The 21,731-nt window shown below is 43.6% G+C and overlaps 1 protein-coding gene across 2 annotated transcripts in view; it reads left to right on the top strand.

Annotated features, from left to right (window-relative positions):
* The first annotated feature begins 245 nt into the window (after positions 1-245).
* Positions 246-21,731, top strand: part of cdon (cell adhesion associated, oncogene regulated) — a 35,508-nt gene continuing 14,022 nt past the window's right edge. Inside the window, exons 1-9 of one of the 2 annotated variants that reach the window (XM_086262205.1) lie at positions 246-793; positions 13,728-13,866; positions 14,446-14,724; positions 15,241-15,387; positions 16,099-16,242; positions 16,340-16,627; positions 16,709-16,978; positions 19,766-20,040; positions 20,373-20,547. In XM_086262205.1, the coding sequence (XP_086118331.1) occupies positions 13,794-13,866; positions 14,446-14,724; positions 15,241-15,387; positions 16,099-16,242; positions 16,340-16,627; positions 16,709-16,978; positions 19,766-20,040; positions 20,373-20,547 (1,651 nt within the window). In that variant the 5' untranslated portion in view covers positions 246-793; positions 13,728-13,793. The remainder of the gene's footprint in view (positions 794-13,727; positions 13,867-14,445; positions 14,725-15,240; positions 15,388-16,098; positions 16,243-16,339; positions 16,628-16,708; positions 16,979-19,765; positions 20,041-20,372; positions 20,548-21,731) is intronic. The other variant, XM_086262206.1, reaches the window with a different exon arrangement.

Here is a 21,731-nt window from a genome sequence, read left to right as displayed (position 1 = left end):
ATTTCAAAATATCTGTGCTGTCATTTTGTAATTTTCGAGATTCATAAGTGACATAAAATCCATCAGTTTTTTTGAGAAGCATTGATTGTTTACAGTAAAAAGGTGATATCAGTGTGCATCATTAAGGTGGTATTAAATAGTGGGAGAATGTTGTGGTAACGTCCTGATAACGCTGTCCACGCGTGTGCGCAGACGAGGAAGGAGGAAGTTATTTTCTCGTTAGACTGTAAAACTTGTTAATGCACAGTCTATACAGGGCAACACCCCCCAAGCCCTCTGCTATTTCTCTCCCTCCCCTTTTCCAGGAGTCGTATTGAGCGTCGGGGCTGGGACATTCCTGGTTTGACGACCAGCTTCGCCGCTGCCATGATTTGCGGAGCAATTCGACACTGACTTCAAAGATGCGTGTGTGGAAGAGGCAGCGGTAGAGACGGAGACCGAGCACTGCAGAAAGTTACAATAAGACAGACATACAGAGGCAGAGAGAGAGCGCCAAGTCGGGACTTTTACTGAGAGAAACGGACTCCAGAGAAAACTCTCCACCACCGACGTAACGCGAGTTTCGACCAGGGGGGACTTGGCGCACCTTGGCCCCGACGCCTGCGCTGCTTTTACGGGTTTGAACTCTCTCTCTCCCCTTTTCAACCTCTCCGACTGCTTTCATGTTCCTCAAGCCGTCTCGCACTTTGAGCCCGTTTCTAATGGAGGGCCCGGTACGGATTTGCCAACAGAAGAATGCGTTTTGCTGCTAATTCACCGGACGTCTCGCAGCTTTTGCTCTCCTGCAACAGAGGTAAGACGGCACGGAGGGGAGGCAGAGAGGGGAGTCCCGGGCTGGCTGCCTGACCGGCTGGCTGGCTGGGAGAAGACCTGGGGTAGGATTCAATGTGGAAAGCTCGAGTTTTCAGGGAAAAACAAAAGAGATGCTAGGATAAAATAGGCAGAGAGCTCCACGGTGCCGATTTGATCCATGTTGTCTCGTTTTCTTAACTTTGAATTGTGGCGGAGAGACCAGCGGCGCGGAGTGGCACTGTGGCGAGCGGAGCGTGTGTACGTTTCCATGAATTAAGGGCCCGCACTATAAACCAAGTCTGCTATGACTTTAAATAATTATTGCCCATAATTGTACTGGCGGCACTGAGTATTGAGTCTGCATTGCTTTGCGTGAAGTATAAGAATATGATGTTATGGTCCTAAAAGAGCTTGAAATAATCTCTTTTAAATTCTAATGCTGAAATCAATTCATAAGACTCCTTTAAGCAATTCTTTTGCCTACAGCCATGGTTTGTATTTTGCTTGAACACGCACAGAAGCACTCAGATTAACGTTGCTATTCAGCAGTTCTCTTTATCCTTTATGTATCCTCTGATTTGAAGCAAAAGAAAATCCAAAATATTTGTTTGGTAAACAGTTCTGGCAGCTCCTTGAAGGCAGCTACGCTCGAGTTAACATCCCACAGTTGAAATCAGATGGCCTGCAGGCTCCATTTCTTCTTTGAAAGATGAAAGAACATTTTTAGAAAAAAGGCAAACATGTCACTCCTCTGACACATTGGATTCACCTTGGTAAAAGCTGAAAATGGACTGTCAACAAGTCATACTTTTATTATAGAGAAGATCCACAGAAAAACTGCTCGAGCTGCCACATTTACCACTGTGCAGAAACATGGTGGCTTGGACTAATATTTGAAGTAGTGTGTTTTTTTCCTACAAAAACAGAGAGCCTTTATTGTTTCAGATGAATCCCCAGAGGGTGTCATAAACGTTGGTTTGGTAAATCCATGTTACCATTGCTCAGACACTTGGCAAGTGCACAAATCACTGTGCAAAGCATGCAAAAGCGACTTTACCTGCCTGGCAGACAGAAGGTGTCATTATTTACTCAACCAGGGGCATGCTTTTGACAAAGAGTAAGAACATTAGAGACAAAGAGAAATCTTTGAGTATACTGAAGAAAAAATATGCAGGTGTGCAAATATATGGTCATGAAACAGCCTTCACGTTGCTCAATTCTCCTCGGTTTCATGTTCCTTCTCACTCTTCTAATCTTACAAATAAAAAAAACAAAACAAAAAAGTAGAAATAAAGACGGCGCTGCTTTGAGCTCAAGACTAGTTGTACAAGTGTGGGCATGAACTAATTTTATTCAGGCTATGCACTTCAGGAACTTAAAGATTTATGTTTTCACAGTCCTATGCTGATGTAACCCAGTTTTCTAAATCATTGTATTTATAAAACTTTCAGCTAAATGTGCATATGAAAATGTAGTATGCACCATAAATATTGTAAGTGATAATATGAGATTAAGACTGTTGCTCTGGGTGGAAACGTGGAAAGCGGCAGAGTAAAAGTGACGGTAACGTGGTGGCTGCTGATGCCAGATTCCTCAACTTCCTCTGTCTGCTGTTCATCCTTATCATCAGAGCTTCACAGCGACTATTGTTACATAGGGGTGACTCTCAGAAAGCTGAACACTTAAAAGTTATCAAGAACAAAGTCTTGAATCCCTCTCGAATGCATGACATCGAGTCAGTGGGACACACATGGCTGCACTCAGATAAAACACTTTCAAGTTCAAACAGTTGCTCACGCATTGTTACGTTGGTGGGGGACAAGAAGACACTTCCGATGGCTTTCAAATCCTTTCAGTGCTTCCCAATATTGGGTGAGCTTTTGACAAGGGCAGAGCGAGATTTGCTCTTTGTGTTCAGGGCGTTGATTTTGAAGGAGAAATCCTTCCTCAGGTTTGAGTCTGTTCCAAGAAATTTTTCTTTTTATAAATAAACAAAAAACTAAGGTGTAACTTTTTCTGCAGCCGCTTTCCCTCATTGTAACCTAATTGGCTCTATGATCCTTGCATTGCTTTCTACTCAGTCAGTCCTCTTGGACCGACTACTCCTTTATTCAGAAAGCTCAATTGCCAAACGTATCTTTGTTTTATGGCAGCAGAAATATGTGTTTACAGTCTTTATTTGCTCTGTTATTTTTTTTTTAAATACCGTCTATATGAGGCTCTCTTTTGTGTCCAAACTATATTGCTGTATGGTATAGTACAAGTTCCTGATTTTAAACTTTCCAGAATGACTTTAATGTATTTAGTACAATTGACTGTGTTTATCTATAGTAGCTTTGTATTGGGAATGTGACTGGATTGGAGGACAGAGCCTCAGACCCTTTTTGTGTGTGTGTGTGTGTGTGTTTGTTTTCCCTGCATGTATTTAGGGAAATTAATAAACCATTAGTGGCTCGGCGCTTATCAGACAGACCTGAACAAAGCACAACGATGCCATTAAGCGAGTTGGAATAATTTTTGAGCCATTAGGGTGCTCGTTAATGATAAACACATGTTGCTGTAGGAGAACTATGTTAAGTGGGCAATTTGGACATAAGCACGTGTAATGATACCAGCTCCGGCACTTATAATGGCTCTCTTGATTTTTCTGATGCAGTACTATATTCTCACAACCACTTGCACACCAGCAATGACAAATGACTGCTGAATGTGGTTTTGTTAATGATTAAACCAAAAAGTAAAGTCATATATACAGTGAAATCTTGCAGTTCCTGAGATTATAAAACATTTTTTAATACTCATATGATTAATTAATAAGTTGACTGACAATTAAAGTCATTAAAGAAAATGTAAAAAAAAAAATCTAATATCCTGAGATGCTTTTTTTTCCTCTTACTTCAGACTCTGGGAAAGTCCAGTGGCCCTTCTCATCATTTTCTCACCATTTTTAAAGTAATTCTGCTGTTAAAACTAATTGTGAATAAGCAGTTTAGTTGTAGATTTGTAGATGAAGGTTTGTCTGAGGTGAGTGTGGAGGAAGAGGGAGACTCGAGTATATTTTGGCCATCTCCCACATTCTCCCCTTTTCTAAGCCGAACAGATTTGAGGCCTGTCAGTAAACCTCAGTTCTGGCTCTAAAGTGAATGGAAGTGAGTTTAAAACCTAAATCACAATGTGGCTTGCTTGTTTATTTGGTTTCGCGCTCTGATCTGTCGTATTATTGCACCATTGGATTCAACCTTTGGCTGAGAAGAATGTTATGAGAGTCATAAAGCAGGAGAAAATTTAGTTTTTGGAGCGGTGACGTTAGTTTTCATCTCCTTCACAATATTTTGACTGCTGGAATTAAGACTCATTCATTTTCTAAATCTCTGATTACTAATCCATTTCAGCTTCTTAGTAATAATAATGTAGAATTTATGAAACTGTTTTATGGTTGACGTTAAAACGTACAAGTAACTATTCCCAAACCAAAACCTGGCTTGTTTTAAACTCTTGACATATAGCCCTCCTTTTACTCTCATTGCTCAGGGATTGAGTCATACTGCAGCATTTTTACCATTTTCTATTGCTGCCCTTTACTCTGAGAGCTTCAGCTCCCATTCGTCAAGGGTAGAGTCAGACCTCAGGCCCCATTAGATGGACAGAGGGGAGTTGTGGGCAGCATGCCAAAGAGCCCCCATGTTCAAGGAGCCATGGGGGGTGCTGATTGACAACACCCAGCAGCCATGGGCAGGGGGTCGCTGGGAAAGATGGGCAGGTCAGAGTAAGAGTTTGAGCTCTTGTGACTGCTGGGTTGGTGAGAGCGCCCTGCAGCTGCGGTGCTAACAAAAAAGGCTTTACTTTCCAACTTCAGTTTCCCTCTGTAAATATATTCTGTGGGCTGGCTGTGAGCGGAACTGGGTTGGAATTGAGGTAGCTGTAAGGTGTCGCTTGTGTTTATGTGAAGCAGACATAAGTAGCGCTTCTTATCTCCTATGAGCTCACACTGTCATTATTTTAACTATGCTACACACATTTCTCTCTGCGGGACCCCCACCTCCCCCACCCCTCCCTATTTCTTCTATTCCCCCGACTCTGACAGATGATCCAAACACAGCAGCACAGACTCGCCGTACTACGCAAACTTGTTTCTCCTGTAGGTTACAGATGAGCTGCGTGCTTCCTCTGGTACGACTCTTCCGAAATGTCAAAGGTGAGCTGACTGTAACTCAACGTATACACCAGCTCTCAACAGATCACCATATTGAGTTTCTAAAAATTCAGAACCTTGAAGGACCTGAAACTGGATAACGACTTTCAGGAGATTTGAGAAATAAAATGAGAAACATCAGGGCATAATTGTTAAGACAAACAAACAGTTTTTGGAGCAGCAGAAACAGATGTTCCAGCCAGCCACTGAAATGCAGCAGAATGAGGAGATAGGCAGGGTGAAGAGGTCTGCTTGTTCTCTGAAAAATGTTTGCATACTGTTAATGTAATGGAAATACAGGCCTTAGCTAAATATATATGTGTCCATGCTTTCAATATGATAAGGGAATGTAAGCCAATACCACACACGTAGCGCTTTAAAGCACAAACGCAGCGTCCAGGCGGCCGCGTAGATTCTGAGAATACCCCAAGGGCAGGTTGTGCGACACAGTGGGATGCACTTTTTACCACAGGAAAATATAGTTGGGTTAACTTTGATCCATAGCTTGGGGATGTGGGGGTTATATGGATAGAACAAAAGATGAAAATGGACTAGAATACTTTAATGATCTCGAGCCATGGTTTGAAGTACGTCGCTTTCTCTAGATGCCTTTATTTATGGGCTCATAATCATCTGAGGGAGTGCCTCTTGGCTTGTGCAGCTACAGTACATGTGTCTTTAGCATGATGCAGAGCACCACATGCACGACAGAGAACAAAATTTTCCCCGGGAAGGCCTAACGTGGCATTTGCGCGTGCAGATACCCGATGAAAGCCATCGTCCTGTGTTGTTAATCAGCCCCAGAGAAGATTTCAGGGAGTGAACTTATGAACTGGACTCCTCCTGCAGAGTATTTCAGAATATTTTTTTTCCCCTTTTCTTTCTGCATCCTCAGCGTCTTCCTGTTTGCAAGATTAATTTCTTTTCCCCTTCCTGTTAGCGACCCCACTAAATACGCCTGCATTAGTCCGTCACCTCGTCGCAGGCTCCAAGAGTTAGCCTTTTCTGCTTGAATCTGCGGAGCGACCGCAGCTTTCTATTTCAAATGTTGAACCAATAAGTCACATCTGACATGGGTTTTCTGCAAACCAGAATGTGTGTGCTGCTGAAAAGCCAGCACAAAGATCAGCAAGACTATATTAAGGCAAAACTAGCGGCTGGCACTCCCCTGCAGCTGACAAACAGGCTTCTTGTTTGAAGGGCTGTTTTCCTCCCAGATCAGAGTGTGAGGCAGTGTGGGTACTGCTGCTGCCTGCCTCTGGGCTTGTGGTTGTGGGTGCCATTTTGGGCCTTCCCTACTCTGAGATGTGAGCCTTTAGGGAACATTGGAACCCCCTATTTATAAAAGATATTCAAAGTGAGTGGAGGAATGTAAGTCAGAGGGATAAAACATAGGGTTGGTCCAGCCTTTTACATTGTTCGGAGAATATTTTAAGATGGGTGCAGACATTCTGCATCCTGCGGAGTATAGTTCTGCCTTGAGATGGATAGATAAAACTCTGTTTTGACTGACTTTAACAAAGTAAAGTAAATCACTGTCACCGTTTCGCGGCGCTTTCACACAGTAGCAAACACACGAACCCAGACAAGAAAAAACAGAGTTGCCGTAAGCCACAGTTTTTCTATTTCCGCTGTGTTTTGGTGTTGTCATTGAGGTTGCGTTTCTGTTGGCGCCGCTGCAGCACTACATCATCTCCCAAAAGCTTTTCTCACCTCCAGTGCTGCAGCAGTAAGCAGCGGGGACCCTAAACATTTCGGAGAGCTTTTTACAGTTTGACCAGGAGCCAGAAGTGGAAACTCGGATGATGTGAGTGTTGATGTATCGCCACCGAGTTTGTTTTGCGATCATTTGATGGCTGCGCAGCAAAAGAGGAGCGTTACAAGGAGAGACGGATAAACATTTAGACAAACTAAATAAAGCATTTACACACTCTGTTTGGGACTGTATATTTATCTTTGGGTCTTCGAGCTTGTACGTGTAAGGGGGGGTTGGGTTGGTTTGTTTGGGTTTTTGCAAGAGATTTGTGGAATCTGTGAAGAAGACTAATTATATTTTAACCTTTTTGCATGTCTTTGTTTTTGTTGTGCCGGTGGCTGGGGAGTTTTTAGCAGATGAGGCTTTCCTCACCCCGTCCACACACACACACACTCCTCTCCAGCATGAATATGTTGCCATTACTCTGTTATACTTACAAAGTGCATTTATCATTATGAAAAAATGAAAATGTCTGTGTGCACTTTCTTTCTCACGCCTCTCGAGTGACAAATGAAGAAGAGCTGCTGAGGCAGCCCAGTTCAGTTTTATTTCTGGCCGGTTTTAAATCCTGACTTTGTGAAACTGAGTTTCTTGTTAGTATCTATTTGGACACCTTGTCATTTTGTTTTCGTTGCACATGTTTGAAATTACATTATTTAATGTATGTTTCAGTCTGAAAGTGCTTTTGGTTGGCAGCCAGGGACCTATCAGGAGGAGACTGAACAGGAATTGTTTGTCTGCGTCTTTGCTGCTTGTTGCTGTAGAGACACGGGCAGTGATGGAATCCAGGAGAGCTGGGGAGGGACGGGAGACTGCGCTTAGTGGAGAAAGGGTGGGGGCAGCTGGATCGCTGTATGCCCATGGTTTATAGCCCACACAACAGCATTTAAAACACAGATAGCATCTTGACTCCCACAGCAGAGCTGGACATTTTCAAGTCTTTTGGCAAACTTGATCATTTTTCTCCTCCCCTGCATCAGCATGTTTTCCCATCATCTCTCTAATCAGGACTGATAGTGGGGAATGTAAATCTGTGGCCTCCTGCCCCCGGTGCCACGGCTGCACAAGCTCCCAGCTCCCCTCGCACTTGCCATGATGAATCAACGTCTTGGCACATGCTGGAGATCAGTGTTATAACGCACCCTGCGGGCAAGAAGGCCTTCTTCTGCATTCCTTCTTTCCATCAGAATTACCTTTTCGTCTGAGCAGACGTTCCCCTGTGGGCTGAAAGGCCTGTGAAATCAGTTGGAAGGGCCCAGAGAGCTTAGATAATGGGGTAGGGTTGTTAGTTACATGCGCTTTGCAAAAGGTCTCGAGGTGGCCTTGTATGGTGGCGATACCCAGGGATCTGTTTCCAATGTCCGAGGCTGCTATTGAGTTTCGCCCCTGTGGTTAATCCTGCTGTTCAGGACCTTGGGAAACAACCATACCTCCCTACTTTCCTGTCCCTCCCCCGCACAGATTCCCAGGAAAAACAAGACATTGCAGAACAATCGCCAATTAAGATGGGTCTTACATACTGTACCATTCAGTCTCTATCCCTTCTGTCTCAATCTTTTTACCCCCTCCCTCTTTCTATCCACTCTCAGCTCTCTGTTTGTTTCCTTGGCCAACAAGCCTGAGGGTAGAATTAGCACTGTCTCCCAGGTCCCGGCCCTGGCACTTTGGGAGGGTCGGACTCTGGTGAACGGAGGCGTTGTTGGGAGGAGGTGGGGGAACGGGGTGTGTGTCCTTGGTAAACAGGGCTTTGTGGGATGTGACTGTCTGATCCCCAGGGGCCTCTCCTTTCATTGCTCTTCTGTCCCGTACAACAGCACTGTAGTCAGGACCTTGGCGTCAAGATGCTCTGGGACCCGCTTGGCCTCGTCATCACCCTGCGCCTCCCGGACTGATGGTTGTCTGTCAGCTGCACACAGACATGAGAGAAACAAGTGTCTCAAAAGTAGCCTGTCCTTGAAGATGTCTGCTGTAGAAAACTCTGTTTAAATCTTTTATTGAGACACCTTCATTAACTTTCTCAGGCTCAGACAAGTGCAGTCGATTTGTCTCATGGATAGACTAAAACCTCCTTCTCATTGTAAAACAAAAAGGACCCTCCCTTTCTTTCCCTAATTCCCTCAGTTCATTCCAAATCATGTCTGTCTTTTTCTCCCTTACTTTAGCTCACCCCCTTCTGTCTAAGACAGTCCCACTTTTAATAAGATCTCAGTCTTCAATCAGACAGAGTAAGGCCATACCAGAGGCCCAGTGTTTCCACTCATTAGTTTTTCTCGGTGGCCCCGGGCTGCCTCGGTGGACTCACCCAGACCAATACAAGAAGCCCATAATGGTCCCTTAGAGTCTGTTCTATGAGTCGGGTCTTCCAAAGTTTCTGGGCTGAGCTGAATGTAGCTCGGCTGAATCATCAGTCAGTTTTGGCAGTTTTGGATGTCTTTATCTGTACGCTTCTATCTCCGAGCCAAATAAAGGAGGAGAAAGAAGTTTGGGCTTGGCCACTTTTCACCTCCTATTGAATGTTTCACCTTTTTAAATCCTACACATCTCCTTTTACTTCTCTTCCAGGGAGCCTTTCTTTTTATTTTTCTGTTATAGCTTTTTTACCCCATTGCCTCTCATCATTCAGAATTTATCTCCCATCTCTTGTGTGTATGTGTGTGTGTGTGTGTGTGTGTGTGTGTGTGTGTCTTTCTCTGTCTTTTTCTGTGTGTCTGTCATGCTCTCTCTTTGTGGAACTGAGGAATGTGTGTGCTGCAGATCCTCTGTCAGTGAGATGTGGGGCGAGTGCAGACAGGTTTGGGGTATAGCATGTGAATCCGCTTCGGCACACAGGTCAGATTAGACCATCATACCAGAAAAGACTTGCCCTTTCTCTTACACCCCACTGATCATTTACCCTTGACATCTTTATCTCTAAGCTTCAATTGGTTCTGGTCACCTGTAACAGTTTGCTCTTTCTTAAACTAAACCTTTTGATTTAATGAATTTGTGCTCTTCTACTATTCATTATTAGTCATTTATGATAAAAACATGATATAAAATTAGTGCATTAATGTTGGAGGGCTGCATCATGGTGTCTGTGTTTCTCTGTGAAGCAGAGAAGCCAGGCCCCTGTCTCAGTCAGCAGCACCAGTTGTGACCTGTTCTTCCTCTGCCCTCCAGGTCTTTGATGCTTCGCTGCATTGCTTTTGTCCCTGTTTACCCAATATGACAGGGATATGGGCCAGTCCCACATGGGGGCAGATGGGGCTTTAAGTAGTTCCTGCAGAGAGGGGGCCAAAAAAGAGGTGCAGGTGCTAATCGCCCTAGAACTCAAATCCCTTTCTTTTCCCTGAGGGCAGCCTGTCAGTGTGTTTATTTTCTCCTGTGTCATCACCAGGGATCCTGCTTGTCCTGTGAGGGGGTAGATGGTTTTATTCCTCTGTTTGAATGTCTCCCTTGATAGAAAAATAAAGGTGGTGCCTCTCAATCATATATCTGTACTGTGGAGTTGTCCGGAAGGGAGTATGACAGATGAAGTAAAAAAACAACACAGAAAACAGAGTTACAAAGTCTCAGGAGATTGATGTTTTTCTTGCAGTTGCACCGTTAAGCCAAGTGTCAGTCAAAGATTTGCCAAACACACATGGGTCAACCCCCCACACCCAAAAAAATAGGAACGTTTCCACTTGAACTCGCTGACACATCCACCTAATTTTTTATTTTAATAAACTCTTTTTCGGTGTATCATCTTTCAACGGTGCACAGTTGATTTTTATGCAGGATGTCACTTCGATTTATAGCTGCTCGATCCTGCCTTGAGAAGGGCCATGCATCCACACCGTGAGTGCAAAAACAGACAGTATCATAAGATCAGATTTTCGGGAAGGAGAGAAAGAAAACGGGAATACCACATATTTTCCTTTTAGGTGGTAAAATGTGGAGGAGTGAGATCAACACTCCACCATTAACACTGGAAAAGAAAAAAAGAGTCTCAGGCTGATCCGGCTCCAGTTGACAGGGACTTCCCCTTTGTAAAAGGACCACTCCAACTTTTGTCTGGGTGTCTGGAAATAGGAAATTGGACTTGCCTTTCCATGCAGCCAGTGTTGCCAGCATTAGGACTAGTCTCTGATGAAAGATAAGAGATATCCTCACAGTGTCTGTCTCCACTGAGGAGGCTTCATGGTGGCGGATGTCAGGGGAAAGCCAAAAAGATAAGAAACAGGAATGATGCCCTTGTGTTTCCTCGTTGTGCCAGATCAATAGGGCAGATAGGCAGCTGTGTGTGTGTTTACACAAGGGCATCCATTCAGAACTTTAGTGCCCAACTGGCCCTCCTGATGGGAGGACTGAACAGGTTAAAATAAGAGAGCGAAGGAAAGGTAGCCAGAGGGAAAAAAGCTCCGGTTTCTCACCGTACTGTGTGCCAGTGTGCCCATGCTTGGTTGTTCATTGTTTTAGCACTGTTGTTATTATTGTAATTATATATCATTATTCCGGCAGAGAGAGAAAGATAGTTTCCACTGATGACATGGGGGTAGTGTGCAGGGCCTGTTGCAACTTGTGGGCTGGAGAAACGCCAGCCTGCAAAGATGTAAGTTTGATCTGTGTGAAGTAGCATGGACACAGTTAATATGGAGCCTAAAATGCAAAGAATACACCATATGCATCATGGCATGTTCCTGAAACTCGGCAGTTGTAAACTAGCTTACAGGCTAGAGGGTTCACAAAGAATTCATTTTTAAATATTAATTCTTAAGCACTTTATTCTTGTTTTGCTTTAAATATTTAGTTGTGTGTGTGTCAGTGTGTGTAATTGAAACGGAGACAGCTGGAGGTAACCTCTGGGAGCTGTCCCAGAGCCACCAGACACCCGCTGGTTCATCCTCTCGCTCTTTTGCTACTCCTCCATAACCTTTGACCTCTGGGTGATCAGGGGCGTGAGCCTAGAGCTGGAAGAGTTTATTATTTCCTGCCTCTTCTATCCTTCTCCTCTCAGTATGCCCTCTGAGAGAATGAGAGAGAGCAAGATGAAGAGAGTGGGTATGAATACATCAAGTGAAGGCAGCAAAAGCCCCAGCATTCAGAATGACCTTAAAAAATGCACAGTGTTAACTAATTAGCAATGCATATACATAGCGTTGGCACAATAAATCATTTGACTTGCCATTTGTGGCTTTTATAAGAATTTATGAACCTTTCACCACCATAAAGCTAGAAAGCATCTTCTGATTATATCGAGCCCCACTAGATTGCATATAAAATATAGACAGAGGTGCAGGGGTGTCACCTATTGGTCTTAAATGCTGCATTTTGAAGCTTCAAAAGGACCACTTTACCTGCTTGGTTGTATAATACAACTTGTCGATGTCACAAACTTGATGGAGAGGTCCAGTTCAGTGGGTCGATTTAGTGGAAGTTTGGCCTGCCTGCTAGAGTACCTTGTGTTGTTCTGTCCATTAAAGTAGTCACTCTCTTGATGTCTTTAAATGAGCAAATTATATGTAAAAAAGCAAAACATTCACACCCCCTTGTGTAGTTGTCTCGAAAGGCCACACTATCCATGACAGTAACCAAATTCAGAGACTGCTGTTTTGACTGAACCCTTCATAGAAAATGTTTTCACCCCAGTTAATCATATTTATATACTATACACCAAATACAGTAGATGAAAATTTAAAGAAGGTCTGAGGAGGGCGTGAAGTGAGAGTGGGATGGACTCCAGCGCTATTTACTCGTGGGTTAGACCACACCTATCATCAGACTTGACCTTCACTTTCATCCCAACTACACTGCTCTTCATGGCAATAACTTTCAGAGTTGCTATTGGGTGTTTAACATGACAAGGTAAAATTGTATTAGTTAATCTTCTTACAAAGAAAGCTTCATTGGTTTTAGTTTGGTACAATAGGCCTGTCTCATTGTGGGAGGCTCTGAACCTTTACAGTATAAGCTTGAGACATTAATTACAGTTTGCACATTACTAATTGTGCTCCTAATACACACAGCATTACTGTAATTACATGTAAGCACTTCACATCCTTGTGTTTATTTTTTGGCAAAGTAATTAGCAGATTAATTGACGACAGAAATAAATATTCATTGTAGCCCCACGCCAACAGGTCTTTTTCAAGCCCTACTGCACCCTCGAGAGGAGGCTAACCAAATTGACCTGCTTGATTGTCGGGCGGACGAAACAATGTTTTAGTTAGAGAATGAGGGTTAGAAACCTGTTGAGCCTCGCCGCTCCCACCCAGGCATCATGCTTTTAATTTGACCCACCCTTCAGCCTCGGTTGGCCCTTCCGCTAATGTCTGCGAGCCACGAAGCACCAGTGTGAATATCACAGCTGGACAACCATTGTCCCGCCAGCCTCAGGCTCAAACCCTGGTTAGCAACCAGGAACCTGGGATCAAAGCTTGCCCGGATTACTCTTAGAAAAAGGAGGAGGCGTTGCATTCGGAGGGGGGTCTGGTTGAAAAGGATAGAGGAATGCTCCTAATTACGTGCCCTCCACTTCTTTTCTGTCTCTCTCTTTGGCTCTTCTCTTGTCTTACCGTGTGTGTCTGGCCTGCACTTCAGGCTACATTGAACCTATGAGGAAGCAACACAGTGTGACAAGAGAGTGATATTAAGAGTGAGGCGACGGTCTCTCCACAGATACTCCATTATCAGGAGATCTCAGCGGTCTTGTGGGAAGAGAAGGAAGCAGAGAGGCTGGACATTCCAGCCTCCACACAGACACTGAAGTGGGTGAGAAGAGGGGTCAGAAGAGAGGGTGGGAGGTGTAGATCAAGGAGTGTGTAAAGAGGATGTGTCGTGAAGATTAGAGGGATTGTCGTTCAGGATTCAACGGGAACTTAATTGATTTTTTTCCCCCACCTCTGGTTTCCTCTTCCTTGCTTTGCTGTTTGTTTACATGTCGTCTCTTGCGCTCGCGTACATGACGCCATGTTTCTCTGCAGAGCTGCGGCCTGATATGTTTTTCTACTCATCTGTGTGTTGCAGGTTTGCTGAACAGACGTGGACGTACTTACTGGACAACACGGCCTCTGGCAGGGGTCAAAGTGCACCATGGACAGTGGCCTAAGGGTCCTCCTGTCCACTGTGCTGTGTCTCAGCCAGTCTTTGCTGATCACCTGCTCATGTAAGTTGTTGTACAGCTCTATTTACTTTTATTAGCAAAGAATAATTTTTTTTAAATGGAAGAAGATCAGCTTCAAAGCTGACAAACACAGTGGATGCTGTCCACAAATGAGGACACACAGATAGTTAATAATAAAGGCAAATATTTTCAGTGTCAGGTGGATGATTTAGAGGCGTGTTCCTGATTCAGCTCCTGATTGGCCATAAATTAACTTGTGCAACTCAAAGTAAATATTTTGGACCTTTTAATTACACATTTTGGTCTTCCCTAGCAAAAAACAAATTAATACTGGAAATTATTGGTGTAAAAGCAGTTCTGTTGAAAAAAGGGAAATTGTTGACAGGCTGTTGGATTATACTCTTTCTAAATTATCGCAAGCATCTTTCTGCCTTTTACTTTAAGAAATGTATTGGCAAATACTGCACAGTAATTTGTCAGTCAGTCTCTATTGTGTAAGTTTATTAAAACAGCTTTAACAACAATGCGACAGTTATAATTTGATTTATAATTTGAGCAAGCCTGCCGTTTATTAATTCACATGTCTGAACCTGTTTTTCTCTGCTCTCGTCTTCTCATCAGCTCAATATCCATCTTTCCACTCTGAGCCCGCCTCCTTGGTTCAGAGTCAAGGCTCTGTTGTCCATCTGCAGTGCTCTGTAAGTCCTCCATCAGCGGTGGTCTCCTGGCGCTTCCGAGGCCTTCCCCTGGACCGGGACACTCTGCCTGGTGTGGAGCTTGGCAGTGGCTCCCTCACAATCTCCTCCCTTATGCCCAGTCATGCTGGTGTCTATCAGTGTGTGGCACGCTTAGACCACGGGCCCGCCATCGCCAGCCGCTACGCGCGTGTTGCCATAGCAGGTACGGATGCAGAGAATTAGAGTCCTGTGCATGCTCCCGCTCACTTCAAAGCGCAGTGATGAAGAAAGAGAGGAAATGGCCTTGAGAAAAGGAAGGCTATTTCGTGATTGCTGAACACTTAGAAAGAATGCCTATCCTCAGCTGCCTGCTGCTGAGTGGCGGAGGGGAAGGAAGCAGTAGGAGCTTTTACTCGGGCATCGTTCCAGATGCCTCTTGACCGGTATCCTTAATGAGCTTTGGGCTTTCCTGTGTGCAGCATGTTCCTGCTGGGATGCTTCTTGCTCTTGGACAGTATGCTAAGAGGCTGACCTTGCTTTGGAACTGTATCAGGCATGAGTCGAATCACTCACTGCAACAATAAACAAGCCAAGTGGTCCAACACAAACAGCTCAGCTCAAGTAGTGCTGATCATCTTTGTCACTGACTGTGCAGATGCTCAGAAGATATTAAATGTCTGATATTCTGGACTCAAGGAAAGTTGAACTAAGGCAATTGTGTTTATTTCTATCCATGCAGAAATATCAAAATACGAAGATGGCCAACGGCGGTCATTATCAGTGCAGGAAGGGAGCACTGCTCTTATAGAGTGTCCTCTACCACGTAGCATTCCTCCAGCTATTCCTAGACTGAGGATACAGGGGGGCTGGGTGGAAGCTTCAAAAGGTATGTTTGAAACTCAGATAAATGTGTAGTTTTTCTAACTGTATATGCTGTTCTCTGAAAAAGTCAAAAAGTGTTCAATTGTAAAAATACCACTTATGTCAGTTTTCTTTATTTATTCATGAGCTCTAAATAGACTGTAGAATATTTAAAAAGTGCAACACTGCACTACGCTAAATATTATTTATATATACTATCACTTATCAAAGGGAGATAAAGGTGGCTCTCATTTATGAGGCCTTTTGAGTATTTTTGAGCTTTATGAAAATTTTTCATTACATGTAAATTTTCCATGTGATTTTGTGATATAAGTGCAAGGCAGAGTTTTAGATTTAATGGAATCTGGTCAAATGAATTTTCCTTGATTGGTACATATTCCTTCTATAGTATTCTTGTTTTAATAAATAAACATTTGATTTTCTATATTTCATTTTTATTGCTTTGTTTTTATTGATTTTAAAAATAATTTGTTCCAGTGTAGAGACTCTGATAAGAAGTGAAGACTACTTTGAGGGAGTTAAGTAAAGTTTGGTGAAGCCATCTGTGAATATGATTTCCTCAAAACAGACACTTCCATTTGGTCATTCATTTTGAAAATTTATGAAGGAATCCATGCATTTGTCCCCTTTTGTTCATCTGCTTGTGGTGTGATGCATGCTGGCTGTATACTGTGGAGGCCTTCCTATTACTTTAATCCTTTCCTTCTCTTTTCAGATGACTATTTAATACTTCCATCTGGCAACCTCCAGATTATCTCTGTTTCAGCCCAGCACCAGGGCATGTATAAATGTGGTGCAGTGAACCCTGTTACCAAGGAGACCGTCATACAGTCTCATGGCACTAAGCTGTCCGTCAAATGTAAGTTAGATGATGTTAAATCAAGGAGAAGCGTTTATATGTCTGCTCTGTTATGTCAGACCAACGAACGTCTTTGTCTTTTTTTTGGTTTGTTTAGATTCAGACCCCTCCTCCTCAGTGCAGATCGTTTATCCCAAAACCCCAAAGACTGTTTCGATTGAGAAGTCGCAGCCGCTGACCTTGGAGTGTGTTGTGTCTGGTAGTCCTGCACCTGCAGCTAAGTGGTTTAAGAATGGCAAGGTCATACCGGGGCCTTCTCACCAACGACAGCACAACAATCTGGCCTTTGTTGGGGCGATGAGAAGCGATGAAGGCAGTTACACCTGCGCTGTTGAGACGGAGCAGGGGACTCTCGTCAGCGCTAACTATACTGTGAAGGTTCTCGGTAAGAAAAACACAATGAGAGAGGAGTGTGAGTGGTGACTGTTTGATGCAGATGTTTAACATTTCACGCTCACCTTCACAGAGCCTGTTTCCATCATCGAGGGACCGGGGAACCAGCTCGCCTCTCTCGGCTCCTCTGCTCGTTTTATCTGTGTAGCCCAAGGAAATCCATCTCCAAACATCACCTGGCTGTTCAACGCAGAGCCCATCACCCCTTCACATCGCTTTCAGATCTCTGGATCCTCACTTGTTGTTTCAGATGTGACACGACAGGATGAGGGAGTTTATCAGTGTCTGCTGGACAATGGCTTTAGCTCAGCGCAGTCCTTTGGAATGCTCACAACTCAAGGAGGTATGTATGATCAGTTATCTCTATCAAACAACAAAAGCTGTACCGGATTGCCTTGTTGATTCCTAGGTTGGGAACAACTAAAGGTTGTTTTCTTCTCTTAGGTTTAATTCATCCCAAAACCAAACATATTTATTTTTCATTCAGCCTTTAGTGACATTCGTGCCGCTAGATTGTTTCGGTGTCTGGTTTTGGAGATTTCTTCAGTAACTGGGTTATGATTTCACTGCTGATATTTTTTTCTTTTATCACTTTGCGCACCACAAGACAAGTGCCATCTGGTCCCATTATGTTCAAGAGAGTGCAGAGATCTGACAGCCAGTATATCCAAAACTTACTTAGACTTTTCCCTGCATTTGCATCACAAATGGAGGAGTCTTAGATTGAAGATGTTCCACACACCGAAAGTTAGAAGTTCCAAGAAATACACTGCATTGCAAATGTTACAAAAAATTTAGGGTATTGTTAGAAAGGGTTAAGGCATCTTACCAGATGGGATCTCTGTGGGGCCTGTGCATACAGTATCTGCAGGGAGCCCTCGCTTTGTGAGTGTGAATGTACGTGTTTCTCTAAGGACTGGCAGGGGAGGCTTGGCCAAGGCCGCCCTCCTCCTGAGCCTTGAACTGAGCTTGAGCGTGAGAGTGAGCTTTGTGCGCACCGTCGGGGATAAGCCCCCGGACGCTGGAATGTAAGGAGTAGCCGTGGAGGGTTATGACGAGGACCAGACCACCCAGCTGTCAACATCATACACAACTGCCTTTTATTTATTAATACATCACAACCATCCCCCTCCTCCTCCTCCTCCTCCTGCAGTCTCCCCCAAGCTTTCCTTCTACTCCAAGGCCCCATTCCTGAGCTCTCCTTGCTATCTTCAGAATGATTAATGCGGCTACATGCAGAACATAGGGAGTACAAGTCACCATCAGGTGGGTTCACTGCAAAACGTTTGCTTCCCTCCACAAACTGCAGGAATGAATATTTTTTGCTGCAGACCACTTTTATACACAAAACAAGCTGATAATTCAGTTTGTTATCAGGTACCAGGCACCGGAGCTTATCAAATGCTATTACATTCAAATTAAACAGTATTATTGATTTATGTAGCCTGTGATAGTAATTCATCAAAGAAAGAAATTTGGTTTGACAGCACCCTGTATTTACCTGCTGATGTGCGTTATTCTATCATGCTGTGGTCTGGATTTCTTTGACCTTTTATGAATTAACATGCAAACTAATCACAAAGTTATCCACTAAAGTCATTATTTGTTGGTTATCAGTGACAGAAGATCATTAAGTGCAAGACTTGGCCTTTTTACTGCCTGAAACTTGTGAAACAAGAGGAGTCAAAACACTTTACTCTTTACTGGATCCGTCTTCACAGGAAGGAGGTATCCACAGGTCCTCCAGCAGGCTCTTTCCAGGCTCCTGTCTCTGTCCTTAATCCTTCATGATTTACCACCACATTCACTCCCAGGTGCTCTCCTCTAATGCCATGACCTTTTTCTGGGAAGAACCTGGCAATGTATCTTTTTCTTGGTTTACTAGCACTTGTAATGTACCACTCCTTCCCATCAGAATAGTGAGGTCGCTGTGTCCTTAATCGCCTCCTCCTCTCTCATTGTGTCAGAGTAGGAGCCCTGGCTGTGGTTGAGCTATGAGTCAGAGCTGTGGAGAGGTGAGAGTGTTGCAGGGCTGAACGAACAGGAACGTGTGGAGGGCTGGATGTAGCGCTGAGGTCTGATTCTCTCCGGTATTTTAATGGTTGGTGTGTGGAATGTGTGGCAGCTGGCCACAGTCCCAGGATCAGGTCTAGTGTTACCAGCTCTAGGCCTGTTTGTTTTACAAAGTGAACCGGTCCCACATACACCAAAAACAGCCTGAAACTGGACCCAGGACCCTGCAGTGTGTGTGTGTGCCTCTGCGGTGTTTACCTCCTTACTCACTTGTTTTGTTTTTTAATATTCAGCTGTGACTCTGTTTGACCTCTGAGATGTGGCTCAAAGTTGAGCAGTCCCAGGTTTTGTGGCTTCTAAATGTCTGTGAAAAAAACCCAACAGTTCACCTGAACTTTGCCAAGCTAATGTCAGCCATAATAAGACTCCCAGCTCGCATGATTTGCCCAGGTGGACCACTCTGGCTCTGACAAGGATTTAATAAAAAAAGCAAAGTGTGATTTGATGTAGCACTGTACACATATTTGTTCCAAATGTAAAACTTTCCAGCAAGTTGCCCTTTGTGCACAGGCGGGGCCACTGTGTTAGTCAGCTTTTCTTGGTGCTTTCTCCTCCTCCATGCTGTACAAAACTGAACAAAGATCCACAATTGTATTGGAAAAAGTGAACATACACAACACAAAAATGAGATCAACAAATATAGTACTGTTAACGGTTATTTATGGCATTTGTTTGCCTAATGCCATGAAAAGCATGACTTTCCAAAATCTTATTTTCTGCCAAAAGTATGAGCAAAGATAGGCGTTTCCATCTACAGTCATTTGTATTTAATGGTATGACTCAGGAAAGTTGCACTAAGACCCCCTACACAGAACAAAGCAGGCATCACTGACGGTAGACTTGACGTTGATTAAGTCTGCACTGAAAAGATGAGTCACCTGTGGAGGTGGGTTGAAAAGCAGCTTGCAGATTGCATGTGTAAAAGGGTATCAGCTGAGACTTGAGCTGATGTGGCCTGGTGATCATAAGTTAACAAAGTCTGTTGTGAATCTGACTGATCTTTGATGCGACTGTATCACATCTCACTTTAATCATCTCTGATCTTCCTCACTGACAGATTCACAGTCGGGTTCCACTGTTGGTGCGCTGCCTGAAGCTTCACCGTCACTCCACCCGATACAGGGCGACGAGGGCCACGAGCGTCTCCTCACAGAAAACGAAGGAGATCCGATTAACCTCCCGGCTGATAGGAGCGGCAACCGTCCTACCCCAGAGGCACCCATCATCATCAGCCCACCTCAGACTCACAAGCCTGATGTGTATGATCTGGAGTGGAAGGCGGGGCGCGATGGAGGCAATCCCATCAACGCCTATTTTGTTAAATACCGTAAGGTAGGGAAAAATCTTTTTCTTTAGTTTTTCTGAAATATTTTGCTCATATTTTACCCTGAAAATATGAATATGAATAAAAGGCTGTTCACTTTCCTTCTAAAATATTTGCTTCAGAAATCGTCTCACTCTGACTATAAAACTGCTAGTTAAACTTTGTTGGCAGGAATCGGTTTTGCTGGAGTTGGAAAATGTGACTGTGGAGCACCTGTGTAAATCACAGCCTTTGTTAGTGATGCTGCTCAGGCTTCTAAACTAAACTGAGACTAAATACGAAGGATTATTAACTATCACTGTCATTTTTAGTCATGCTGTTGTATGTGTCTGTGTGTCAGGTTGATGAAATGGGAACGGTGGTGGGAAGCTGGCACACGGTCCGTGTGCCTGGCAGTGAGAAGACCCTGCGGCTGTCAGAGCTGGAGTCCTTAAGTCTCTATGAGGTGCTGATGGTGGCTCGAAATTCAGCAGGCGAGGGTCAGCCGGCCATGCTCACCTTCCGCACGGGCAAAGGTCAGCCCAGTCACTGGCTTATAATGAAGAAAACTCTCAAACACTATTTAATCAGTATCTGCTAATATTCCTGGGAATTGCTAAATGCTGTAAGAAAAAAACTTTACTCTCATTTCCACCAAAGCTACAAAGATTGAACAATAAATTAAGGGCCATGCTGAGTTAAGGAGGGTCTGGTTGTTTTTGGACATTTTGCACTAACATTGAGCAGACGCTAGAGAATACATTTGTCGGAGAAGAAACAGAAGCATGTTCTCCGCTGATAGCAGTCTCCGGAGGACAGAAAAATGAGCAAAGCACAATGAATTTTTCGTTTAGGGTTGCAAGAAGATTTACTGTAGTTTTTGCGCAATTATATTAATTTGAGGGATTTAGCTTGATATTTGTGATTTGTGTAAGGCCAAACAAAGTGCCTTCAACTTTTGGCTTTTGGCACAGAATGAAGAAAAAATGATAAAATCTTATGCAGATCAATGAAGACAGTTATTGAAATTTTATTATTATATGCAGCCATTTACTCAGTGTAATCGTAGATTATTACCTTACCTGTTCAGGTATTCCAGCAGGTCGTCCAGTCACCATTGTGAACACAATCATAATGACCGGTGTCAGTCATCGTAGACAAGCGTGAACATGCTTTTTGTCTGTTTAGAGACAAATAAAAGAAGAATGACCGCAAGTATTCCAACACAATAACAATTGTGCTTTACCACAGCAGGGTTACAAAATATTCCCTGGTCAGAAATATGCAAAGCCAGGGATACTGCCAAAAATCACAGATATGATTATATCTTCGGGGTGGTTCATTTACAAAATAGTCCAGGACCATCAAAATGCCAACCTCTGGGCTCCTGCGTCCAGCCAAACTCTACCAGAACAAGAAGAAGAGTAACGTGCATTTTTATGTGTCTTCTGTTTACCTCTTCCTGCTTTTAGGAATCCAATTCTGGTAGAGAAATACTAAATCCATAAACTTTTATGCTTCCACGAAGTCTATAAAAATATACAGTCCTTTACAACCATTACAAGTCACCAAATAGATACAAAGAACTCAAATACCCACAAACAATTTCAAAGGCCTGCCGTAAACTAAGAAATTTGCAGGTTTTATACGCCCATTTTGTTTAAAACACGTCCTAGTGTGCAATTTAAAACACAGATCTTTATGCAGCCGTAAGCAGATT

This window comes from Aulonocara sp. 'chitande type north' Nkhata Bay, linkage group LG14 (assembly GCF_057382095.1).
Source record: "Aulonocara sp. 'chitande type north' Nkhata Bay isolate Kocher_YH1m ecotype deep benthic linkage group LG14, A_spYH_male_GT1.1, whole genome shotgun sequence".
Lineage (NCBI taxonomy): Eukaryota > Metazoa > Chordata > Actinopteri > Cichliformes > Cichlidae > Aulonocara > Aulonocara sp. 'chitande type north' Nkhata Bay.
Note: the sequence above shows the minus strand (reverse complement) of the source record. Positions and strands in the feature narration are given on the sequence as shown.